The sequence below is a fragment of the Macaca thibetana genome, chromosome 10, assembly GCF_024542745.1.
Source record: "Macaca thibetana thibetana isolate TM-01 chromosome 10, ASM2454274v1, whole genome shotgun sequence".
NCBI lineage: Eukaryota > Metazoa > Chordata > Mammalia > Primates > Cercopithecidae > Macaca > Macaca thibetana.
In genome coordinates, this window is record NC_065587.1 from 10,108,354 (window position 1) to 10,129,504 (window position 21,151).

Consider the following 21,151-nt stretch of genomic DNA (forward strand, 5'->3'; position numbering starts at 1 on the left):
AGAGACGGGGTTTCACCGTGGTCTCGATCTCCTGACCTTGTGATCCGCCCGCCTCGGCCTCCCAAAGTGCTGGGATTACAGGCGTGAGCCACTGCGCCCGGCCACAGAACTTACTTTCTCATGCTCCTGGTGGGAATATAGAATGGTACAGCTGCTTTGGAAGGCAATTTGGCATTTTCTTTAAAAAATTTATATATACCACACCTATTATAGGACCCAGCCATCCACTTCAGGGTATTTACCCAAGAGAAATGAAAGCATATGTCTACACAAAAGCTTGTATACAGATGTTATTAATGGCTTTTTTTTTTTTTTTTAAATTTTTGATTTTTGTGGGTACATAGCAGGTGTATATTTTTGAGGTACGTGAGATGTTTTGATACTGGCATGCAAAGCATAATAATCACATCATGGAAAATGGGGTATCTATCCTCTCAAACATTTATTCTTTTTGTTACAAACCGTCCTATTATACTCTTTTAGTTATTTTTAAATGTACAATTAAATTATTATTGACTCTAGTCACCTGTTGTGCTAGCAAATACAAGGTCTTATTCAAACTCTCTATTTTTGTACTCATTAACCATCCCCACCTTCCGCCTGACACTACTCTTCCCAGTAGTCTCTGGGAACCATCCTTCTACTCTTTATCTCCATGAGTTCAATTGTTTTGATTTTTAGGTCCCACAAATAAGTGAGAACATGCAATATTTGTCTTTCTGTGCCTGGTTTGTTTCACTTAGCAGAATGACCTCCATTTCCATCCATGTTGTTACAAATGACAAGCTCTCATTCTTTTTGACGGCCGAATAGTACTGCATTTTATATAAGTACCACATTTTCTTTATCCATTTATCTGTTGATGGACATGTAGATTGCTTCCAAATTTACGACATGATTTGTAAGAACCAAAATCTGTGGCTGGGTGCGGTGGCTCACACCTGTAATCCCAGCACTTTGGGAGGCCGAGGCGAGCAGATCACGAGGTCAGGAGATCAAGACCATCCTGGCTAACATGATGAAACCCCGTCTCCAGTAAAAATACAAAAAAAGGCCGGGCGCGGTGGCTCACGCCTGTAATCCCAGAACTTTGGGAGGCCGAGATGGGTGGATCACAAGGTCAGGAGATCGAGACCATCCTGGCTAACGTGGTGAAACCCGTCTCTACTAAAAATACAAAAAATTAGCCAGGCGTGGTAGTGGGCGCCTGTAGTCCCAGCTACTTGGGAGGCTGAGGCAGGAGAATGGTGTGAACCCGGGAGGCGGAGCTTGCAGTGAGCACAGATCACACCACTGCACTCCAGCCTGGGCGATAGAGCGAAACTCCGTCTCATAAAAATAAATAAATAAAAATAAATTAGCCAGGCGTGGTGGCGCATGCCTTTAGTCCCAGCTACTCGGGAGGCTGAGGCAGGAGAATGGCTTGAACCCAGGAGGCGGAGGTTGCAGTGAGCCAAGATCTCGCCACTGCACTCCAGCCTGGGTGACTGGCATCCTCCTCTTCCTCATCTGGGAGCTTGTGAGAAATGCACATTCTTGGGCTGGGTGCAATGGCTCACGCCTGTAATCCCAACACTCTGGGAGGCCGAGGCTTGGAGGATCACGTGAACGTAGGAGTCGGAGACCAGCATGGGCAACATAGTGAGACCCTGTCTCTAGTAAAAAGAAGAAATGCAAATTCTTGAATTTCTTCCCAAACTTAGTCAATCAGAAACTCTGGGAATTGACCCAGCGATGTATGTTTTAAGAAGCCTTTCAGGTGATTTGGATGCCTGCTAAATTTGAAAACCACCGAGTGAGAGGATGAAATGTATGGGAAGTTTGAGAATCAGGTAGCTTTTCATTTTTCTCTTTCGTTATATTGAGCTGAAATGATCTAAACATATTGGTAGCTGTCCTGCCATTTAGGGACTAAGTTGAAATAACTGAATTAGCATTAAAGTGAAGATCCAGAAGTTCTTAGTTAGATCACAGATTTTGCCATTAAGATGGTTTCAGGAGGTTTCAGGATCTGCATCCTCAGTGGGATACTGTCAACATTCTGCTAATTAATGGTGACTATAAAGACAAAGTATTAGTGGTTCATGAATACTAAACTTTCATCAGTCCCCAAATACCTTTAAAGGTAAGAAGTACTTTGACAGCAGAAGTCTGTGTTGAATCTAAAACCTCCACTGCTTGTTCTCATCAAAGTGCTGTAGCTATCTAGGCAGCATGTTCTCTGATGCAGGAGCTGACTTCTGTTTTTTCAAACCTCTTTCCCTTTAGGCGTTTTGGAATACTGGGACTCTACAAAGGCCTGGAAGCCAAACTGCTGCAGACAGTCCTCACTGCTGCTCTCATGTTCCTTGTTTATGAGAAACTGACAGCTGCCACCTTCACAGTTATGGGGCTAAAGCGTGCACACACACACTGAGATGCCTTCCCATGAAAAATTCCGAAGATGCTCAAGAGGGAGGTTTCCTCGTGAGTGAAGAGAAATGATTCTCCTTTGACTCTGGCTCCTCCCACCACAAATGTTACCCTCTTTGGCTTGAAAAGCATCCAAGGGTGTACAGGGAGTATGGCAAACTGGACCTGTTGTCACCTTAATTGTCATGCTGACTGGTGGCAGTTGGACTAATATGAAAAAAACATTGTTGAAAACCTAAAAATGAAAGTTTGTGAGTGTTTATTGGTTTTCTTAAGAGAAATGGACTATTTTGCTCTCATGTGTAATATTTTCTATTTAAATTTTTCTTAAATATACCAGCTGTTTTCTTTCCCTGAACTCCCCCAGGTTCTAGGACAAATTTAATAACGTGTAATTCTCCTCAAATACTTTTGTATGTCTCAGTGTTGGCGTTTTCCTCCCTAAAACTAACATTAAGGCTGTGCCACGGGCATGACTTGATTTTTGTTGGGCTTTTGTTTTCCTGCTTAAGGAGAGGTGTCTTTTTAGGATATGAGTGATTTATTTTGCGAAATGAAAATTGTTCATCCAAAACGATTCTCTTATAAACTATTGGTAAATGTCACTTATTCATTAGTGTTTGACATAATTTTTAGAATATTTATTTTGAATCAATACTTTCATTATGAAAGACTTGAAGTTTTGTGTCCATCCTTGCAAGCCCTGGTCAGTCAAGTCCCAATAAATGGTCAGCACAAAAAAGATACTCTTGAAAATTGCTCTTCATTAAGGTATTACGTTGAGTTTGCAACCAGATGGGAAAAATCACAAAAATGAGAAGAGGGGGAGCAGGTATCTTGTTGAGGTCTGGAATATTATCTCCCGTTATAAACTTGGTGTAGGCTGTATATTTTGAAAATAAACATCTGGTTGAGGTTATTTCATTTGGAAACCTTCCTTAGAGTCCTATTGCTCAGTGTAGTCCATCAGACAATGACACTGCCGCGAGCTTGCTGGGCATGCAACCCAGAGTTTCTGAATCCTGCTCCGTATTTTAACATCCCTGGGGGATTCTTAGCCACATTAAAGGTCCAGAGACCATAGGACCCCCTGACCCACCAGAAGTGATTGGTTTCAATTATGGACATCAAGATAAAGATTTTTCTCAAACGAAAGAGATTAATGTATTCAAACAACCTCTGAAAAATCTAGGAGTCCTATGTCATCTTTTGCTTTCTACTCACAGCACGTTGTTTAGGTGGTAGGGCTTTTATTATGTGGCTAGGAGTGGATTTAGATATCTCGACCCACTCAAGAAGCAAATTTTCTTGACATTAGTAGAGCAGTTCTTTGGATTTCTGTGACTTCGTGTTTGTCCCTATAACAAAATGGCAGGTTTTTGATTTATAAGTCCATGATTCAGTCAGAGAGAGTAATAATGAAATACTTCATTCTTTAGGATTTAATTCAATTTTGAGAGTGGAAATTTCCTTCTCTAATTTCCTCTTTAGTCCCTGTGGTAATTTCAAAGTATATGATTGTTAAAGATCATCGTATTGTTCTAGCAAACAAAAATTAGCAGGAGCTAATAATCTGGGAAGAGGACTGAACATTCATCCCCTATTTAAGTCAGAGAATTGAAGACAGAATTGTTTTTACTACTTTTTAATTTTACTTTAAGGTTTTTATGTGCCTGTGGCAGACCTTGAGTGGGAAGTACAACATTATTTTGATTTCTGAATAGGAGAAGAATGATCATAAAGGTGCCATGTGTGTTTTCATTATTGTTTTAATTATGCTGTTCCCTTTGGAACTTGAATTTTGAGCTCAGAATACTGCGAGTTGGTCTGTTAGGATAATTTCCAATTCAAATTATATAGCTCTATTAGCTATTTATGATGTGAGAATGTGTTTGATGCTTCTCGTTTTCTGATTTTATGAGGAAACAATTTAACATTGAGTTATGTTCCTTATGGAAATTTATAGACTCACCAGTTGAAACTAGTTAGTACCCACCTAGTTTTGTAACCATAAGTTGAGAAAACTGAAGAGCTGAAGTCTGTACTAGGGAAAAGGGAATTTTTTATTTTTGATACTTTGTGCAGTTTCTCTAGAATATGAGAATTAAGAACCTTAGGGATTGTATTAGTGTCACCGCAGTAGAAAATTGAATTTCTGTAAGTATTTAATGTGTGTTTTGAAGCGGGCACTGTCATATTTCTACCCTTGTCTGTTCTACAGTTAAGTAAGAAATGCAGAAATAGATCTGTCATAAGAACATATTCAATGGGAGTTAGAAATCTTGGGTTTTATTCCCATCTCTGTTGCTGACTAGCATTTTACGCCATCTCTTTGTAATTTGCTGTTTGATAAGTGGAGATAATACTCTCCACTTCAGAGGACGTTTGAGAGCTAATGATGTCAGCCAAATCCCTTGGTGACTGTGGAATAGGGAAGATCTGAGTGAAACTTTAGACAGTACCTAGATTTATATAGCAATTTCCCTTTTGAAAGCTTATATACTTTCTCATTTTATAATCCTAATATTTCTGTGAAATAGGTAGGGACAAGTAACAATATCCCCATTTAACTAGCAAGGAAATTGAGAGAAAACTATCAAACGACTTGCCTCTTTAGAAGCAGGACTAGAGTTTGAGTTTCCTGCAATCTAGTGTAATGATTAAGAGAATGGGTTCTGGAATTAGATAGACCTAGGTGCAAACTTGTCCTACTCCTTACCAGCTGTGGGAACTAAGCAGTTACTGAGCTTTTATGAAACTTGGTTTCTTCAACTATGAAATGGAGATCTTGATAAACCTACCTCATAGGGTGATTGTGAGGATTAAATGAGATCATATACGTAAGTCGCTTAGCACAGGGCTTGCCACATGAGAGGAGCTAGATAAATGTTGGTGACAACTATTATGATATCATTGTTACTGGTTAGGGATATGGCTATTTGAATAGATGTATCTGTGGTTTAGTGGAAGGCACTCTGGATTTTGAGCCAGATCTGGTTCCAGTTTTCATTCCGTCACTTTATTAGCATTTGCAGCTACAGACAAATCACTTGACCTTTTGAGCTTCCGGGTCTTCATCTGTCAGGTAGAAATGATGACCTCTCAAAGCCGTTGTGATGATTAACAGCTGTAGATACAGGAGAGCATCTGGCACGGTACAGGGCATATCTATGTGCTTAATAAAAGCTGTTTGAACCAAGCAAATGAACTAGGTTTTGCTTTGGGGCAGCTTTTCCACTTTCTGTTTGTTTTAATTGGAACATTTCTTTTTTGGGAACTTTCCTTTGTTGTATCTTCTCAAAAAAAGCCAAATCCAGTAATTCTATATTTTATTTAGTAGTCAAGTTTCCCAGACACTTATCAGTTAATCAGTAAAACATGAGCTGGTTTAATGGCAGCGTCACTGACTGAGCTAGTGACTCACCTTGGCTCTTTTGAAAAGCTAAAGAATGGTGACTTGCGGAGCCAAATGCCACACACCTAAGAAGAGCCCTTCTCTGGGCAAGTGAATTAATTACTTGCCTGACAGTGTGGAATGTCACCAGAATACCCAACATACACAAAGCCTCATTTGTAGGATATTTATGTGTGCACTAAAAGTGGCTGATTGAGGCCAGGCACCAGGGCTCACACCTGTAATCCCAACACTTTGGGAGGCCAAGGCAGGAGGATCACTTGAGTCCAGGACTTCGAGACCAGCCTGGGCAACATAGTAAGACCCCGTCTCAATTGCTTAAAAAAAAAAAAATCAGCTGGGCACCACAGTTCATGCCTGTAGTCCTAGCTTCTTGGAAGGCTGAGGTGAGAAGATCGCTTGAGCCCAGGAGGCAGAGGTTGCAGTGAACTGTGGTCGCACCACAGCACTCCAGCCTGGGTGACAGAGCAAGAGCCTTTACCCCGCACCCCCCACCCACCACAAAAAAGTGACTGATTGAGAACCTGATTGTTTTGTTTTGTTTTGTTTTTTGAGACGGAGTCTCCCTCTGTCACCAGGCTGGAGTGCAGTGGCGCAATCTCAGTTCACTGCAAGCTCCGCCTCCCAGGTTCACGCCATTTTCCTGCCTCAGCCTGCCGAGTAGCTGGGACAACAGGTGCCTGCCACTACGCCCGGCTGATTTTTTTTTTTTTTTTTTTTCCAATTTTTAGTAGAGACGGGGTTTCACCGTGTTAGCCAGGATGGTCTCGATCTCCTGACCTCATGATCCGCTCGCCTCGGCCTCCCAAAGTGCTGGGATTACAGGTGTGAGCCACCAAGCCCGGCCTGTTTTGTTTTGTTTCGTTTTGTTTGTTTTGTTTTGCCTTCACAGGAGCAGTGGGAGGGCTTTATTACTATGTAAATTGAAGGTTAGTGCTGATCTTTCTGGGACATACTTGTTGCCCCTGAAAAGTGCATTCAGTGGGCTTAATGAGCAAAAAAAAAAGTTTTCTAGAGGCTAAGTGGGAGAAGAAGGAAAACTACTAAAGACAGAGTGAAAAAGAAATTAGGAGATGGTATGAGAGTCAAGGAAAGGGAGAGACCAGTGCCTACCACAACACTCAAAGAGAGATGTTCAAAAAATGTGTGGCAGGTACATACTGGACAGTGAACTGTGGGACCCAGCAAATGGGGTTCAGTCTGTAATGACATTGAAAAGGAAGGAGAAATCTGTTTGAAACTAGTTATAGAGCATGAGAGTGGGTCCTGAAACTTCCATGCAAGAAACTGAATGCCCACTAAATGCTAGTTACAATTAATTTATATACATCTTGATATCCTTGTAACAACTCCAGCGTATGGAGTTTATTTCCATTAACAGATGAAGTAGTTGAAGCTTAAAGGGTAATTTATCTACAGTCACACGTGTCATGAATAGGGGTAGGGATTCCTAGTTGAGGCTGACTTTTTACCCTGCCATGCTACATTCTTCAGATGTCCTTAAAAGTAAGCCATCTAGACCGGGCGCCGTGGCGCACGCCTGTAATCCCAGCACTTTGGGAGGCCAAGGCGGGCAGATCACCTGAGGTCAGGAGTTCAAGACCAGCCTAACCAACATGGTGAAACCCTGTCTATACTAAAAATACAAAAATTAGCTGGGTGTGGTGGTGGGCGTCTGTAATCCCAGCAACTTGGGAGGCTGAGGCAGCAGAATCGCTTGAACCCAGGAGGCGGAGGTTGCAGTGAGCCGAGATCATGCCACTGCACTTCAGCGTGGATGACAGAGCAAGACTCCATCCCCCACAAAAAAAAGTAACCTTCGTTTATTTCTTTGCTTTAATTGGAGTCACCAAAATGATCTACCCTAAGGGCACTGCTTATGTAATCGTGTCACGTGCACCTCATTCTTGTTTTGCTTTGGTTTCTGTAGAACCCACTGGCAAACTGGATGGCCAGTCAAGTAGGTGGTTCCCTGTGTGGGTATCATATGGAGGACCTTCTTAAATTGCAAATTCCTCTTCTAAGAATAATGTTATATTCATTTAAGAAATCATTTTTGATTGTCTGCCATATCCAAACACTATGCAAATTGCTGGGATTATACAGATGAATAATAGTCTCTGCCCTCATGTATCTCATTGTTCAGCGTGGGAGTCAGACAAAAACAACTTAAAATTGTACCGCTGGTGAGTTCTGATGAGAAATGTGCTGTAAACATTCAGGAGTTGCTCTGAGAGCATGAGGAAGCGGGACCTAACTCTGTTGAACTGTGGGACCAGAAGGCGACACTTGAACTAGAAACACACCAAGCAATGGGTGGAGGACCTCCACAGGAAATAAATAGCATATGCAAAGTAGGAAGAGGATGATACTTTATTATTTGTGCATTAGTCTGAATGAGATCCAGAAGCTTTCCAACCTGGACCTCTGGATTGAACAAATACTGAAGCAGAGGAGAAGAAACAGCATCAGGTCACACAGGGCCTGCAACGAGGGAGGAGGAGTGATTAGGACCCCCATTCTACTTAGCAGTTATGTCTACATGTAGACTTGGGAAGGAAGATGAGGTGCTTGTACTCTAAGAATTTAGAATCTAGGTCAGGTGTTACGGCTCTTGCCTTTAACCCCAGCACTTTGGGATGCCAAGGCTGGTGGATCACATGAGCCCAGGAATTTGAGACCAGCCTGGCCAACATGGCAAAACTCTTCCTCTACAAAAAATACAAAAATTAGCCAGGCATGGTAGTGCACGCCTGTAGTCCCAACTACTTACGAGGCTGAGGTGGGAGGAACATCTGAACCCAGGAGGCAGAGGTTGCAATGAGCCGTGGTCGCACCACTGCACTCCAGCCTGGGCGACAGAACAAGACCCCATCTCAAAAAAAAAAAAAAAAAAAAAAGGGGGCCCGGTGGCTCATGCCTGTAATCCCAGCACTTTTGGAGGACAAGGCCGGGGGATCACTTTAGGCCAGGAGTTTGAGATTAGCCTGGCCAACAAGGAGAAACCCCATCTCTACTGAAAATGCAAAAGCTAGGTAGATTTGGTGGCAGGCACCTGTAATCCCAGCTATTCGGAAGGCTGAGGCAGGAGAATCACTTGAACCCAGGAGGTGGAGGCTGCAGTGAGATCATGCTGGGTGACTCTGTCTCAAAAAAATAATAATAATTAAATCTAACTTGATTTCATTTATTTTTGTAGAGATATTACTATGTTGAGGTCTTACTATGTAGAGGTCTTACTATGTTGCCCAGGCTGGTCTCACCTGGACTCAAGCAATCCTCCCGCCTTGGCCTCCCAAAGTGCTGGGAGTAGACATGAGCCACCATGCCTGGCCCAAAATCTAATTTTAAATGTACTTTAAAAATTAGACATAGGACTAGGCGACAGAGTGAGACCCTGCCTCAAAAAAAATAATAATAATGAGACATAGCATTAATTGTTCCGTTTTACCTTTATGAAGATTGACCAGGAAGAACAGTTTAGGCTTACTATCAAGGTCTGGAATTGGATTTATCTTGATTAATACAGAAATGTTTACTTGGAAACTAGTACAGAGATTAGATGAGGTTTTTTTTTTTCTGCTCCTAATTTGTGTGTGTGTCTGGGTGTGTGTGTGGTAAAATACACATGGCATACCATCTTAACCAATTTTTTTTTTTTTTTTTTTTTTTGAGCCAGAGTTTCACTGTTGTTGCCCAGGCTGGAGTACAATGGCACAATCTCGGCTCATCGCAACCTCCGCCTCCCGAGTTCAAGTGATTCTCCTGCCTCAGCCTCCCCAGTAACTGGGATTACAGGCCTGCGACACCACGCCCGGCTAATTTTGTATTTTTAGTAGAGATGGGGTTTCTCCATGTTGGTCAGGCTGGTCTCGAACTCCCAACCACAGGTGATCCACCCGCCTCGGCCTCCCAAAGTGCTGGAATTACAGGCGTGAGCCACCGCACCCAGCCCCATCTTAACCATTTTTAAGTATAGAGTTCAGTAGCATATAATATATTCATAATATTGTTCAACCAACAGCACCATTCATCCTAGAACTCTTCATCTTGTAAAACTGAAACTCTATGCCCATTAAACACTAACTCTCCACTCCCCACCTTCCCCTGTCCCCTGGCAGCCACCATTCTAGTTTCTTGAAGTCTCTATGATTTTTGACTACTGTAAGTACCTCATCTAAGTGGAATCCTACAGTATTTGTCTTACTGTGACTGGCTTATTTCACTCAGCATAATGTTCTCAAGGTTCACCTGTGTTGTAGCATAGGTCAGCATTGCCTTCCTTTTTGAGGTTGAATAATATTCCACTGTATGTATACCACATTTTGCTTCTCTAGGGACATTTCGGTTGCTTCCACATTTTAGCTATTGTGAATAATGCTGCTATGCACATGGATATACAAATATCTCTTTGAAACCTTGCTTTTAATTCTTTCGGACACATACCCAGAAGTAAAATTGCTGGATTGTATGGTAATTCTATCTTTAATTTTTTTTTTTCTGAGACAGAGTCTTGCTCTGTCACCTAGGCTGGAGTGCAATGGCGCAATCTCAGCTCACGGCAACCTCCACCTCCTGGGTTCAAGCAATTCTCCTGCCTCAGCCTCCCAAGTAGCTGGGATTACAGGTACCTGCCACCACGTCTGGCTGATTTTTTTATTTTATTTTATTTTATTTTTTTGAGATGGAGTCTCACTCTGTCGCCCAGGCTGGAGTGCAGTAGCCGGATCTCAGCTCACTGCAAGCTCCGCCTCCCGGGTTTATGCCATTCTCCTGCCTCAGCCTCCCGAGTAGCTGGGACTACAGGCGCCTGCCACCTCACCCGGCTAGTTTTTTGTATTTTTTTTAGTAGAGAGAGGGTTTCACCGTGTTAGCCAGGATGGTCTCGATCTCCTGACCTCGTGATCCGCCTGTCTCGGCCTCCCAAAGTGCTGGGATTACAGGCTTGAGCCACCACGCCCGGCCTAATTTTTCTATTTTTAGTAGAGACAAGGTTTCACCATGTTGGCCAGGCTGGTCTCGAACTCCTGACCTCAGGTGATCCACCCGCCTCAGCCTCCCAAAATGCTGGGAGTACAGGCATGAGCCACTGCACCTGGCACTATTTTTAATTTTTTGAGGAATCACCATACTGTTTCACGGCAGCTGCACCATTTTACACTCCCACCAACAGTGTACAAGTGTTCCACTTTCTCCACATCCTCATCAACACTTACTATTTTCTGCTTTTTTGATAGTAGCCATCGTAATGGGGTGTGCGGTGGTATCTCATTGTAGTTTTGGTTTGCATTTCCCTAATGATTAGTGATAATGAGTATCTCTTCATGTGCTTATTGGCCATTTGTATATCTTCTTTGGAGAAATGTCTATCCAAGTCACTTGCCTACTCCCTAGTGAGCCAATTCAGAATTAAAAAAAAGAAAAAAAAAAGTTACTTGCCTGTTTTTGAATCAAGTGTTTTTTTGTTGTTGAGTTTTAGGAATTCTGTATATATTCTGGATATTAATCTCTTATCAGATATATGATTTGCAAATATTTTCTACCATTCTGTTGCCTTTTTACTCTGTTGATAGTATCTTTTGATGCATGCATTTTAAAATTTTCATAAAGTCCAACTTGTCTGTTTTTTGTTGTTTTTGCCTGCTACTTGGAAAGCTGAGGCGGGAGAATATTGCTTGAACCCAAGAGGTGGAGGCTGCAATGAGCCAAGATCATGCCATTGCACTCCAGCCTGGGTGACAGAGTGAGACTCTATCTCAAAAAAAAAAAAAAAAGAGAAAAGAAACTAGTTGAGTTTTTATTTGATTTCTTTATTTTGCATTTGTTAGTGTATTAAAAATTATAAAAGATTGGGTACAGTGGCTCATGCCTATGGTCCCAGCAATCTAGGGGGCTGAGGCAGAAGGATCGCCTGAGCCCAGGAGTTTGACCAGCCTAGGCAACATAGCAAGACCTCATCTCTACAAAAAATAGAAAAAATGGCCGGGCACGGTGGCTCACGCCTGTAATCCCAGCACTTTGGGAGGCCGAGGTGGGCGGATCACGAGGTCAGGAGATCCAGACCATCCTGGTTAACACGGTGAAACCCTGTCTCCACTAAAAATATAGAAAATTAGCCGGGCGTGGCGGCGGGTGCCTATAGTCCCAGCTACTCGGGAGGCTGAGGCAGGAGAATCGCCTGAACCCGGGAGGCGGAGCTTGCAGTGAGCCGAGATCGCGCCACCGCACTCCAACCTGGGCGACCGACGAGCGAGACTCCGTCTCAAAAAAAAAAGGAAAAAGAAAAAATTAGCTGGGCATGGTGGTGCGCACCTGCAATTCCAGTTACTCGGAAGGCTGAGATGGAAGGATTGCTTGAGCCCAGGAGCCAGAAGGTTGAAGCTGCAATGAACCATGATCATGTCACCACCCTCCAGCCTGGGTGACAAAGCAAGATACTGCCTCAAAAAATATATATAATATGTATATATAAATTAGACACACATTTACATATAAATGTATTAAATACATATATGTAATATATATAAGGATAATATAGAAATTATCCTTTACCTTAAGTCTTCAATGTTTTTAGATATATATTTTATACATATTTAATATGTTACACATATTAAATATATTTACATATATGTTATAGTTAGTAAATATATATAACATATTTATATTTTTAATTTTTTAAATTGAGAAAATCCTGTTTCTTTTCTTAATTTGCAACCAGTTTATAGGTGTATATAGATTTTTCTTCTAATATACTCATTCTCATTTTATTCTCTCTAGTGTGACATTTATTTTAGTTACTTCATACCGTATAGATGGAAAATGGAGACACAGGTCTGGCTCAGGTCATATAGCAAAGGATTGGGAGTCTAAAACAGGAATTCAAACGTCCTGATGTTCTTTCTACCCAAGAATCTTATAGTGTCTTGTCCTACTTGGGGCTATCTGTATTTATTTTATTTATTTATTTTTTTAGAGACGGGATCTCACTCTGTCACCCAGGCTGGAGTTCAATGGCATCGGCAGAGCTCACTGCAGCTGTGACTTTCTGGGCTTAAGCAATCCTCTTGCCTCAACCTCCTGAGTAGCTAGGACTGTACCATACCTGGCTAATTTTTTAGAATTTTTTTGTAGAAACAGTCTCACTGTATTTCCCAGGTTGATGTATTTTATATTTTGGTTAAAATTTTTGTTTAGCTTTAGACATTTTCTTTCCTTACCAAAGTAATACATAGTCAGAAAATTTTTCAGAAAATACAGAAAAGAAGAAAGAGAATGAGGAGATATATATTTCTATACATTTCGCTAATATTTCGGTATATCTATTTTCACACTTGTTTAAATGTATACATACACAAGTATATTTATAGATAAGGGTTTTTTTAAAAAGCAGGATGGGCCGGGTGTGGTGGCTCATGCCTGTAATCCCAGCACTTTGGGAGGCCAAGGCAGGCTGATCATGAGGTCAGGAGATAGAGACCATCCTGGCTAACACGGTGAAACCCCGTCTCTACTAAAAATACAAAAAAATTAGCTGGGCGTGTTGGCAGGTGCCTGTAGTCCGAACCAACAACTCGGGAGGCTGAGGCAGAAGAATGGTGTGAACACGGGAGGCGGAGCTTGCAGTGAGCCAAGATCGCACATTGCACTCCAGCCTGGGCGACAGAGCAGGACTCCATCTCAAAAAAAAAAAAAAAAAAAGGATGAAACTATGCCTAATTCTGTAACCTTTTCATCTCAAATATAATGTTAATAAATACGTGCTAATTTTATTATATAGTTGCTGCATAGAATTGCATTATATGAATATATATAATTAGTTAGACTCCCATTGATGGACTTCTAGGTTATTTTCAATTTTTGCTGTTATAAATGAAGTGGCGATAAAAATCCTTAAAATATGTATCTCTTTACATTTTTCTGATTATTTCTTTTTTTTTTTTTTTTTTTTTTTTTTTGAGACGGAGTCTCGCTCTGTCCCCCAGGCTGGAGTGCAGTGGCGCCATCTCAGCTCACTGCAAGCTCCGCCTCCCGGGTTCACGCCATTCTCCTGCCTCAGCCTCCCGAGTAGCTGGGACTACAGGCGCCCGCCACCTCGCCCGGCTAGTTTTTTGTATTTTTTAGTAGAGACGGGGTTTCACCGGGTTCACCAGGATGGTCTCGATCTCCTGACCTTGTGATCCGCCCGTCTCGGCCTCCCAAAGTGCTGGGATTACAGGCTTGAGCCACCGCGCCCGGCCTCTGATTATTTCTTTAAGAAAAATTTCCAGGAATTCAGTTACTGAACCAAAAGGTTTGCCTACCATGATATCATGTTATTAAATTTAAAAAGCAGTTCTGTCCTTTGGGATTTGGTTTCATGTCTGCATGGCCTCCTAGTTTACGTGTCTTTGTTAGATGGCAAGGTCATAGGGCAGGGACTTTCTATAAATCTCTTTGTTTTTTAAGAGACTGAATCTTGCTTTATTTCCCCGGACTGAGTACAGTGGCGTGGTCATAGCTCACTGCAGCCTCAAACTCCTGGGCTCAAGTGACCCTCCTTGCCTCAGTCTCCTAAGAGGCTGGGATTACAGGCTAAATTATTTTATTAATTCCTTGAACCGTGGAGTTATGTTCTGCAAAGTGCATCTGTAGAAGTGCTTTATGATTATTATGATAGTCATGGAAATCAAAAGGAAGTTTTATGGCTTATCTTTGTTGATGTTTTAATTTATAAACAAACTCCCGTTTGATAGAAAATGGCTGCATTTTTTTTAACTTTGCAGTTATAGATACGAAGAAAGCTTTAAACCACCAGAGGGCATTGCAGTCAGCTTCTTATTATAAATCATTATAAATCACTGCTGTCAGTGATGTCTAGTGAAATTTGTTCCCAATTCAACCAGAAAAAGAAGCATTTTTAGGCCGGGTGCTGTGGCTCACACCTGTAATCCCAGCACTTTGGGAGGCCGAGGCAGGCGGATCACGAGGTCGGGAGTTCGAGACCAGCCTGACCAACATGGTGAAACCCCATCTCTACTAAAAATACAAAAATTAGCCAGGCGTTGGGGTGTGCGCCTGTAATCCCAGCTACTCAGGAAGCTGAGGCAGGAGAATCGCTTGAACCTGGGAGGCGGAGGTTGCAGTGAGCCAAGATCACACCACTGCACTCTAGCCTGGGCAACAGAACAAGACTCTGTCTCAAAAAAAAAAAAAAAAAAAAAAAGGAAGCATTTTTAGATCTGATAAACAATCTGAATAGGAGCTGTGACTTGAACTTAGTGGAACAGTACCCTGAAGCACCTTTTTATATGTATTAAAGTGAAGAGTGGAGTTGGTAGTACTTTGTTGAAATTATATTCTTTTACTTTTTTCTTTCCCCAAGCATATGTCCAAACTTTTAATTTGTCATCTATCATTTATCACCTTTTTTGGCCAGAGAATGAAGCCAGTACTTCTCCATATCAACAGGTATCGAAGTGTGAGACACAAAAGTTACAGTTTTTGACCAGTAGCATCCACCTCTTTATGGCCTTTATTGGAGTTAACAGAAACTTGCAAAATTAGGCGGCTGGGCACACTGGCTCACGCCTGTGATCCCAGCAATTTGGGAGACCAAGGCAGAGAGATCACTTAAGCTCAAGAGTTCAAGACAAGCCTAGGCAACATGGCAAGACCCTGCCTCTACAAAAAATACAGAAATTAGCCGGGCATGGTGCTGTGTGCCTGTGGTCTCAGCTAGTTGGGGGGCTGAGGCAGGAGGATTGCTCGAGCCCCAGAGGCCAAGGCTGCAGTGAGCTGAGAGCACACCTCTGCAATCCAGCCTGGGCAGCAAAGTGAGATCCTGCCTCAAAAAAAAAAAAAAAAAAAAAAAAAGAAACATGCAAAATAGAATGATCCACAGTTTGTTAACTCCCTTGTTCCTGTTCACCATTGGTGGAAGTGCCAACAGGCAGAAAAATGATTAAAAGTCAGAGCAGGAGGTAAAAAGCATTTTGACAACCCATGAATTTAAAAATCAAATCCTCACTAAACAAGTGCTGTTAATGTAAACAGGTAAAAAATCTTTCCACATCATCTTTATTATTATTATTATTATTATTTTTTGAAACAGAGTTTTGCTCTTGTTGCCCAGGCTGGAGTGCAATGGCGCCATCTCAGATTACTGCAACCTCTGCCTCACAGGTTCAAGCAATTCTCGTGCCTCAGCCTCCCAAGTAGCTGGGATTACAGACGTGCACCACCACGCCCAGCTAATTTTGTATTTTTTTTAGTAGAGACGGAGGGGGGTTTCACCATGTTGGTCAGACTGGTCTCGAACACTTGACCTCAAGTGATCCACCTGCCTGGGCCTCCCAAAGTGCTGGGATTACAGGCATGAGCCACCACACTTGGCCCACATCATCTGAAATAAATGTTGTGATTATTGAGGCTTCCTGGTTATAGCTGACTAGAGCTCTCATTGGTCTATATTCCAGGAGCGTTTGAGATATTAATTTATTTTACAAACACTTATGAGTACATTTGTGCCAGTCACTTGCTAAAGCTGCAGCATACAGATACAAACACTGATTATTAATCTTTGTATGTTTCTTTGTAGCTGATAAAACAATCTGGCATCCACCCTCTTATTTGGTACTCCAGACCTCTGAGATGCAGTGGGCAGATGATATCTCCATTTTATAGGTGCGGAGACAGGTTCCAAATTGTTAAATGACTCATTCATAGTCACACAGCCGGTAAGTGACAGCGCAGGACCAAACAGGTCTTCTAACTTCAAATGCCATCCGTCTTTCCACAACAGCATTCCGTCTTCCTAGAAGAGGTAAGCCTGTTACTCTCAATACATATCACATGCCAAAGGACTGCAGGTTAAAAACATAGCCACTTGATGGTTGTGATTATTTAGCTTAACAAGCAACTTAGCAAATAAGTTCAGAAGTGTACCAGTACTATTTCTCTTTTCTCCAAAGATCAAAGGTAGATTCAGCATACAGTCAATGAAAAAAATAAATTGGATTCTTTTTTAGTACTTGGTTGACCTTTACTAAGAATCTCTTTCCACCGACCACAGTGGCTCACACCTGTAATCCCAGCACTTTGGGAGGCCAAGGTGGGCGGATCACTGGAGGTCAGGAGTTTAAGAGCAATCTGGCCAACATGGTAAAACGCCATCTCTACTAAAAATACAAAAATTGGCTGGGTGTGGTGGCGGGCGCCTGTAGTCCCAGCTACTCAGAAGGCTGAGGCAGGAGAATTGCTTGAACTCAGGAGGCAGAGGTTGCAGTGAGTTGAAATCGTGCCACTGCACTCCAGCCTGGGCGACAGAGCAAGACACCATCTCAAAAAAAAAAAAAAAAAAAAAAAAAAAAAAAAAAGAATATCTTTCAAGGCTGAGTTCCTGCATCTTTCCTTGAGGTATGATTTATGCAGTAACACCCACGTTAAAATGAGTAGGCCCATCATTTGAATTTCAAGTTTGGGTAAGGATGTCCCTAAAACAAAGGTATTTGGAATGCTTTTGATTTGATTTGATTTCATTTCATTTGATTTGATTTTTTTGAGACAGAGTCTTGCTCTGTCACCCAGGCTGGAGGGCAGTGGCGTGATTAAAGCTCACTGCAGCCTCAACCACACGAGCGATCCACTCACCTCAGCCTCCCAAGGGGCTCGTACCACAGGCAAGTGCCACCCTGCCCAGCTAATTTTTTTTTTTTTTTTTTTTTTTTTTTTTTTGCAGGCGGGGTCTTACACTATATTGACTAGGCTGGGAGGTATGTATGTCTTTGTTAGTTTCTGGAACATGATACTCTGGGTGGAGCTCTGTCAAGCGCCGTCAGCATTAAATTGTATTTATTTGTTTACTTACCTACCCTCTCAATCTAGCAGATTCAGAGCTCTGAACCCTCATTACTATGGCTAAGTCCCAGGCATTACTATGAATATTCTGTACATATTTGTTTATTGAGTTTATATTGAGGGGAATAGGCTATAGTGTTAAGTCAGACATGGCTTCCCTAAGATTTAGTGCCTTAGAAATTTCACCATATTAAATACCATATGGTTGATGCACTCCTACCTTAGTCTGAATTGAATAAAGTATGGGCATGTCTAGGCAGAAGGAAGCTGAGAAATACATGCATGATCTCAGGAGCTTGTGAGCAGAAAATGTACTGTGTAATAAAACAAGAACGCTAGCCTCAGTGGCTCACGTCTGTAATCCCAGCACTTTGGGAGGCCAAATTGGGTGAATCACATGAGGCTAGGAGTTTAAGACCAGCCTGGCCAACATGACAAAACCCCATCTCTACTAAAAATACAAAAATAGACAGACGTGGTGACACACACCTGTAATCCCAGCTACTTGGGAGGCTGACGCATGAGAATCGCTTGAACCCGGGAGGTGGAGGTTTCAGTGAGCCAAGATCACACTACTGCACTCCAGCCTGGGAGACAGTGAGACTCTGTCTCATAAAAAAGAAAAAAAAAAAAAAAGTGCTAGCTATGCTAGCCCGGGTAACATGGCAAGACTCCATCTCTACAACAAATTAAAAAGAAAAATAGCCAGGCATGATGGCATGTTCCAGCAGTCCGAGCTACTCTGGAGGCTGAGGTGGGAAGATCACTTGAACTCAGGAGTTTGAGGCTGCAGTGAGCTATGATCATGCCACTGCAGTCTGGCCTGGGTGACAGAGCAAGACCCTGTTCCTTAAAAACAAAAATTAAAAAGATGTCAATGAATAATTTTTGAAGATCTGCCATGTGCCAGCCACTTTGCTAAGCAATAGGGATATAATGTAAATGAGACAGACAAGATTCTTGTTTTATGGGATTTGCATTAGAATGGAAAGAGACAGACAAGAAGCATATAAATCAGTAAAGTGATTTTTAGACATACCTAAGAGCTATAAAGAACAGAAACTAGAGATAATTTTTTTTTTTTTTTTTTGAGACGGAGTCTCGCTCTGTCACCCAGGCTGGAGTGCAGTGGCCGGATCTCAGCTCACTGCAAGCTCCGCCTCCCGGGTTCACGCCATTCTCCTGCCTCAGCCTCCCGAGTAGCTGGGACTACAGGCGCCTGCCACCTCGCCCGGCTAAGTTTTTGTATTTTTAGTAGAGACGGGGTTTCACTGTGTTACCCAGGATGGTCTCGGCCTCCCAAAGTGCTGGGATTACAGGCTTGAGCCACCGCGCCCGGCGGAGATAATTTTTTTTTTTTTTTTTAGACAGAGTCTCACTCTGTCTCCCAGGCTGGAGTGCAGTAGCACAATCTAGGCTCACTGCAAACTCTGCCTCCTAGGTTCAAGCAATTTTTCTGCCTCAGCCTCCCGTAACCAGGATTACAGGCACCCGCCACCATGCCTGGCTAATTTTTTTTTTTTTTTTTTTTTTTTTTGCAGAGACGGAGTTTTGCCATGTTAGCCAGGATTACATGCGCGAGCCACCGCGCCCAGCCTCCAAGGCACGGTCTTAAGAGGTCCTAAGAACATGTGCCCAAGGTGGTTGGGTTACAGCTTGATTTTATATGTTTTAGGGAGACATAAGACATCAGTCAATACATATCAGCTATACATTGGTTCAGCCTGGAAAGGTTGGGCAGGGGAGCTTACAGGTCCTAGGTGGATTCAAAGAGTTTCTGACTGGCAATTTGTTGAAAGAGTTAGGTTATTATCTTAAGACTTGGAATAGGCCAGGCACAGTGGCTCACACCTGTAATCCCAGCACTTTGGGGGCCGAAGAGGGTGGATCACCTGAGGTCAGGAGTTTAAGACTAGCCGGCCAACATGGTGAAACCCTGTCTCTGCTAAAAAAAAAAAAAAAAAGAAAGAAAAAAAAATTAGCCGGGGGTTGTAGTGCACGCCTGTAATCCCTGCTACTTGGGAGGCTGAGGCAGGAGAATTGCTTGAACCTGGGAGGCAGAGGTTGCAATGATCTGAGATCCTGCCACTGCACTTCAGCCTGGCCAACAGTGACACTCTGTCTCAAAACAAAACAAAACACAATCTGTAATCAGTAGAAAGGAGTGTCTGGGTTAAGATAAGGGGCGGGTTGTGGAGACTAAGGTTCTTACTATAGAGCTGAAATCTCACAGATGGTTGCCCTTAGAGGCAATAGATGGCAAATGTTTCCTGTTTAGTTCTCTCAAAGGTGCTAGACTCTCAGCTAATCTCTTCAGGATTAGAAAAAGACCTGGAGAGGGGTCAGAATTCTCTACAGAATGTACATTTCCCCCAAAAGAGACCGCTTTGCAGGGCCATTTAGAAAATGTCAAAGACATATATTTTGGAGTAAAATACTTTAATATTTTAGGGCCTGCTAGATGTCATCTGATGCTATACTAGAATCAGGTTGGAATTTGGTATCTTATTGCTACAAAGAGTATGTTTTGTCAGCCTCAAGGTCCCTGTTTTAATGTTAATGCTGGGCAGCTGTGACTGAATTCCAACACGAGGAGAGTATAATGAGGCACGTTCAACACTCTCTTCCTATCATGGCCTGAACTGGTTTTTCAGGTTTACTTTGGAATCCCCTCGGCTGAGAGGAGGGGTCCATTCAGTGGATTGGGGGTCTTAGAATTCTATTTTTGGTTTGCATTAGTGTCACCCAGCTAAGACAGTTTATGTCATTGCATTATATGTATATAATTTCTTGTCCTGTTCCTGATCTTAGGGGAAAGCATCCTGTCTTTTGCTTTTGAGCATTAGCTATGGGTTTTTCATAGAGTTCCTCCATTGTTTCTTTTTCTTTTTTTTTTTTTTTCTTTTTTTTTTCTGAGACAGAGTCTCGCTTTGTTGTCCAGGCTGGAGTACAGTGACGTGATCTTGGCTCACTGCAATCTCTGCCGCCTGGGTTCAAGTTATTCTCCTGCTTCAGCCTCCCAAGTAGCTGGGATTACAGGAATGCACCATCATGGCCAGCTAATTTTTGTATTTTTAGTAGAGACGGGGTTTTGCCATGTTGCCCAGGCTGGTCTCGAACTCCTGACCTCAGGTGATTCACCTGCCTTGGCCTCCCAAAGTGCTAGGATTACAGGTGTGAGCCACCGTGCCCGGCTTCTCCATTGTTCCACTGCCTGCAAGCAGGCTCAGTAGGACAGAGCTCCTACTCTGTACTCAGCACTTCTAGCCATTCTTAGGAATACGTGGCACTACCTAAACAGATTGTTTTCCTAATCATAGTGGCAGGAGATAGAAAAATTCCTGGGCAGATAGGGGCAGGTCCCTGGGCCTCTTGATACCCAACCTTCAAGCCAAAGACAGCCTAAAGCCTGAAAACTGAGCTGCCGGTTCTGGGTAGAGTCCACAACCGGAGTGAGAACTTCCTTGATGCCTTTTATCCAATGAAATG

General features: G+C 42.5%; 2 protein-coding genes across 13 annotated transcripts in view; one reads left to right on the plus strand and one right to left on the minus strand.

Annotated features, from left to right (window-relative positions):
* The window catches only part of SLC25A17 (solute carrier family 25 member 17), a 52,112-nt gene extending 48,781 nt beyond the window's left edge, over positions 1-3,331 (plus strand). For both annotated transcript variants that reach the window (XM_050806009.1, XM_050806010.1), the window contains one exon: positions 2,269-3,331. In XM_050806009.1, the coding sequence (XP_050661966.1) occupies positions 2,269-2,416 (148 nt within the window). In that variant the 3' untranslated portion in view covers positions 2,417-3,331. The remainder of the gene's footprint in view (positions 1-2,268) is intronic.
* LOC126963577 (E3 ubiquitin-protein ligase RBX1) overlaps positions 1-21,151 on the minus strand; it is a 598,764-nt gene that overhangs the window by 210,977 nt on the left and 366,636 nt on the right. The window contains exon 1 of one of the 11 annotated variants that reach the window (XM_050805838.1): positions 6,790-6,793. The exons of 9 other annotated variants lie outside the window; for them this stretch is intronic. The gene's annotated coding sequence lies outside the window, so the exon portion shown is untranslated. Of the gene's footprint in view, positions 1-3,498; positions 3,503-6,789; positions 6,794-21,151 lie in introns of those variants that run through there. One more of the 11 variants, XM_050805844.1, reaches the window with a different exon arrangement.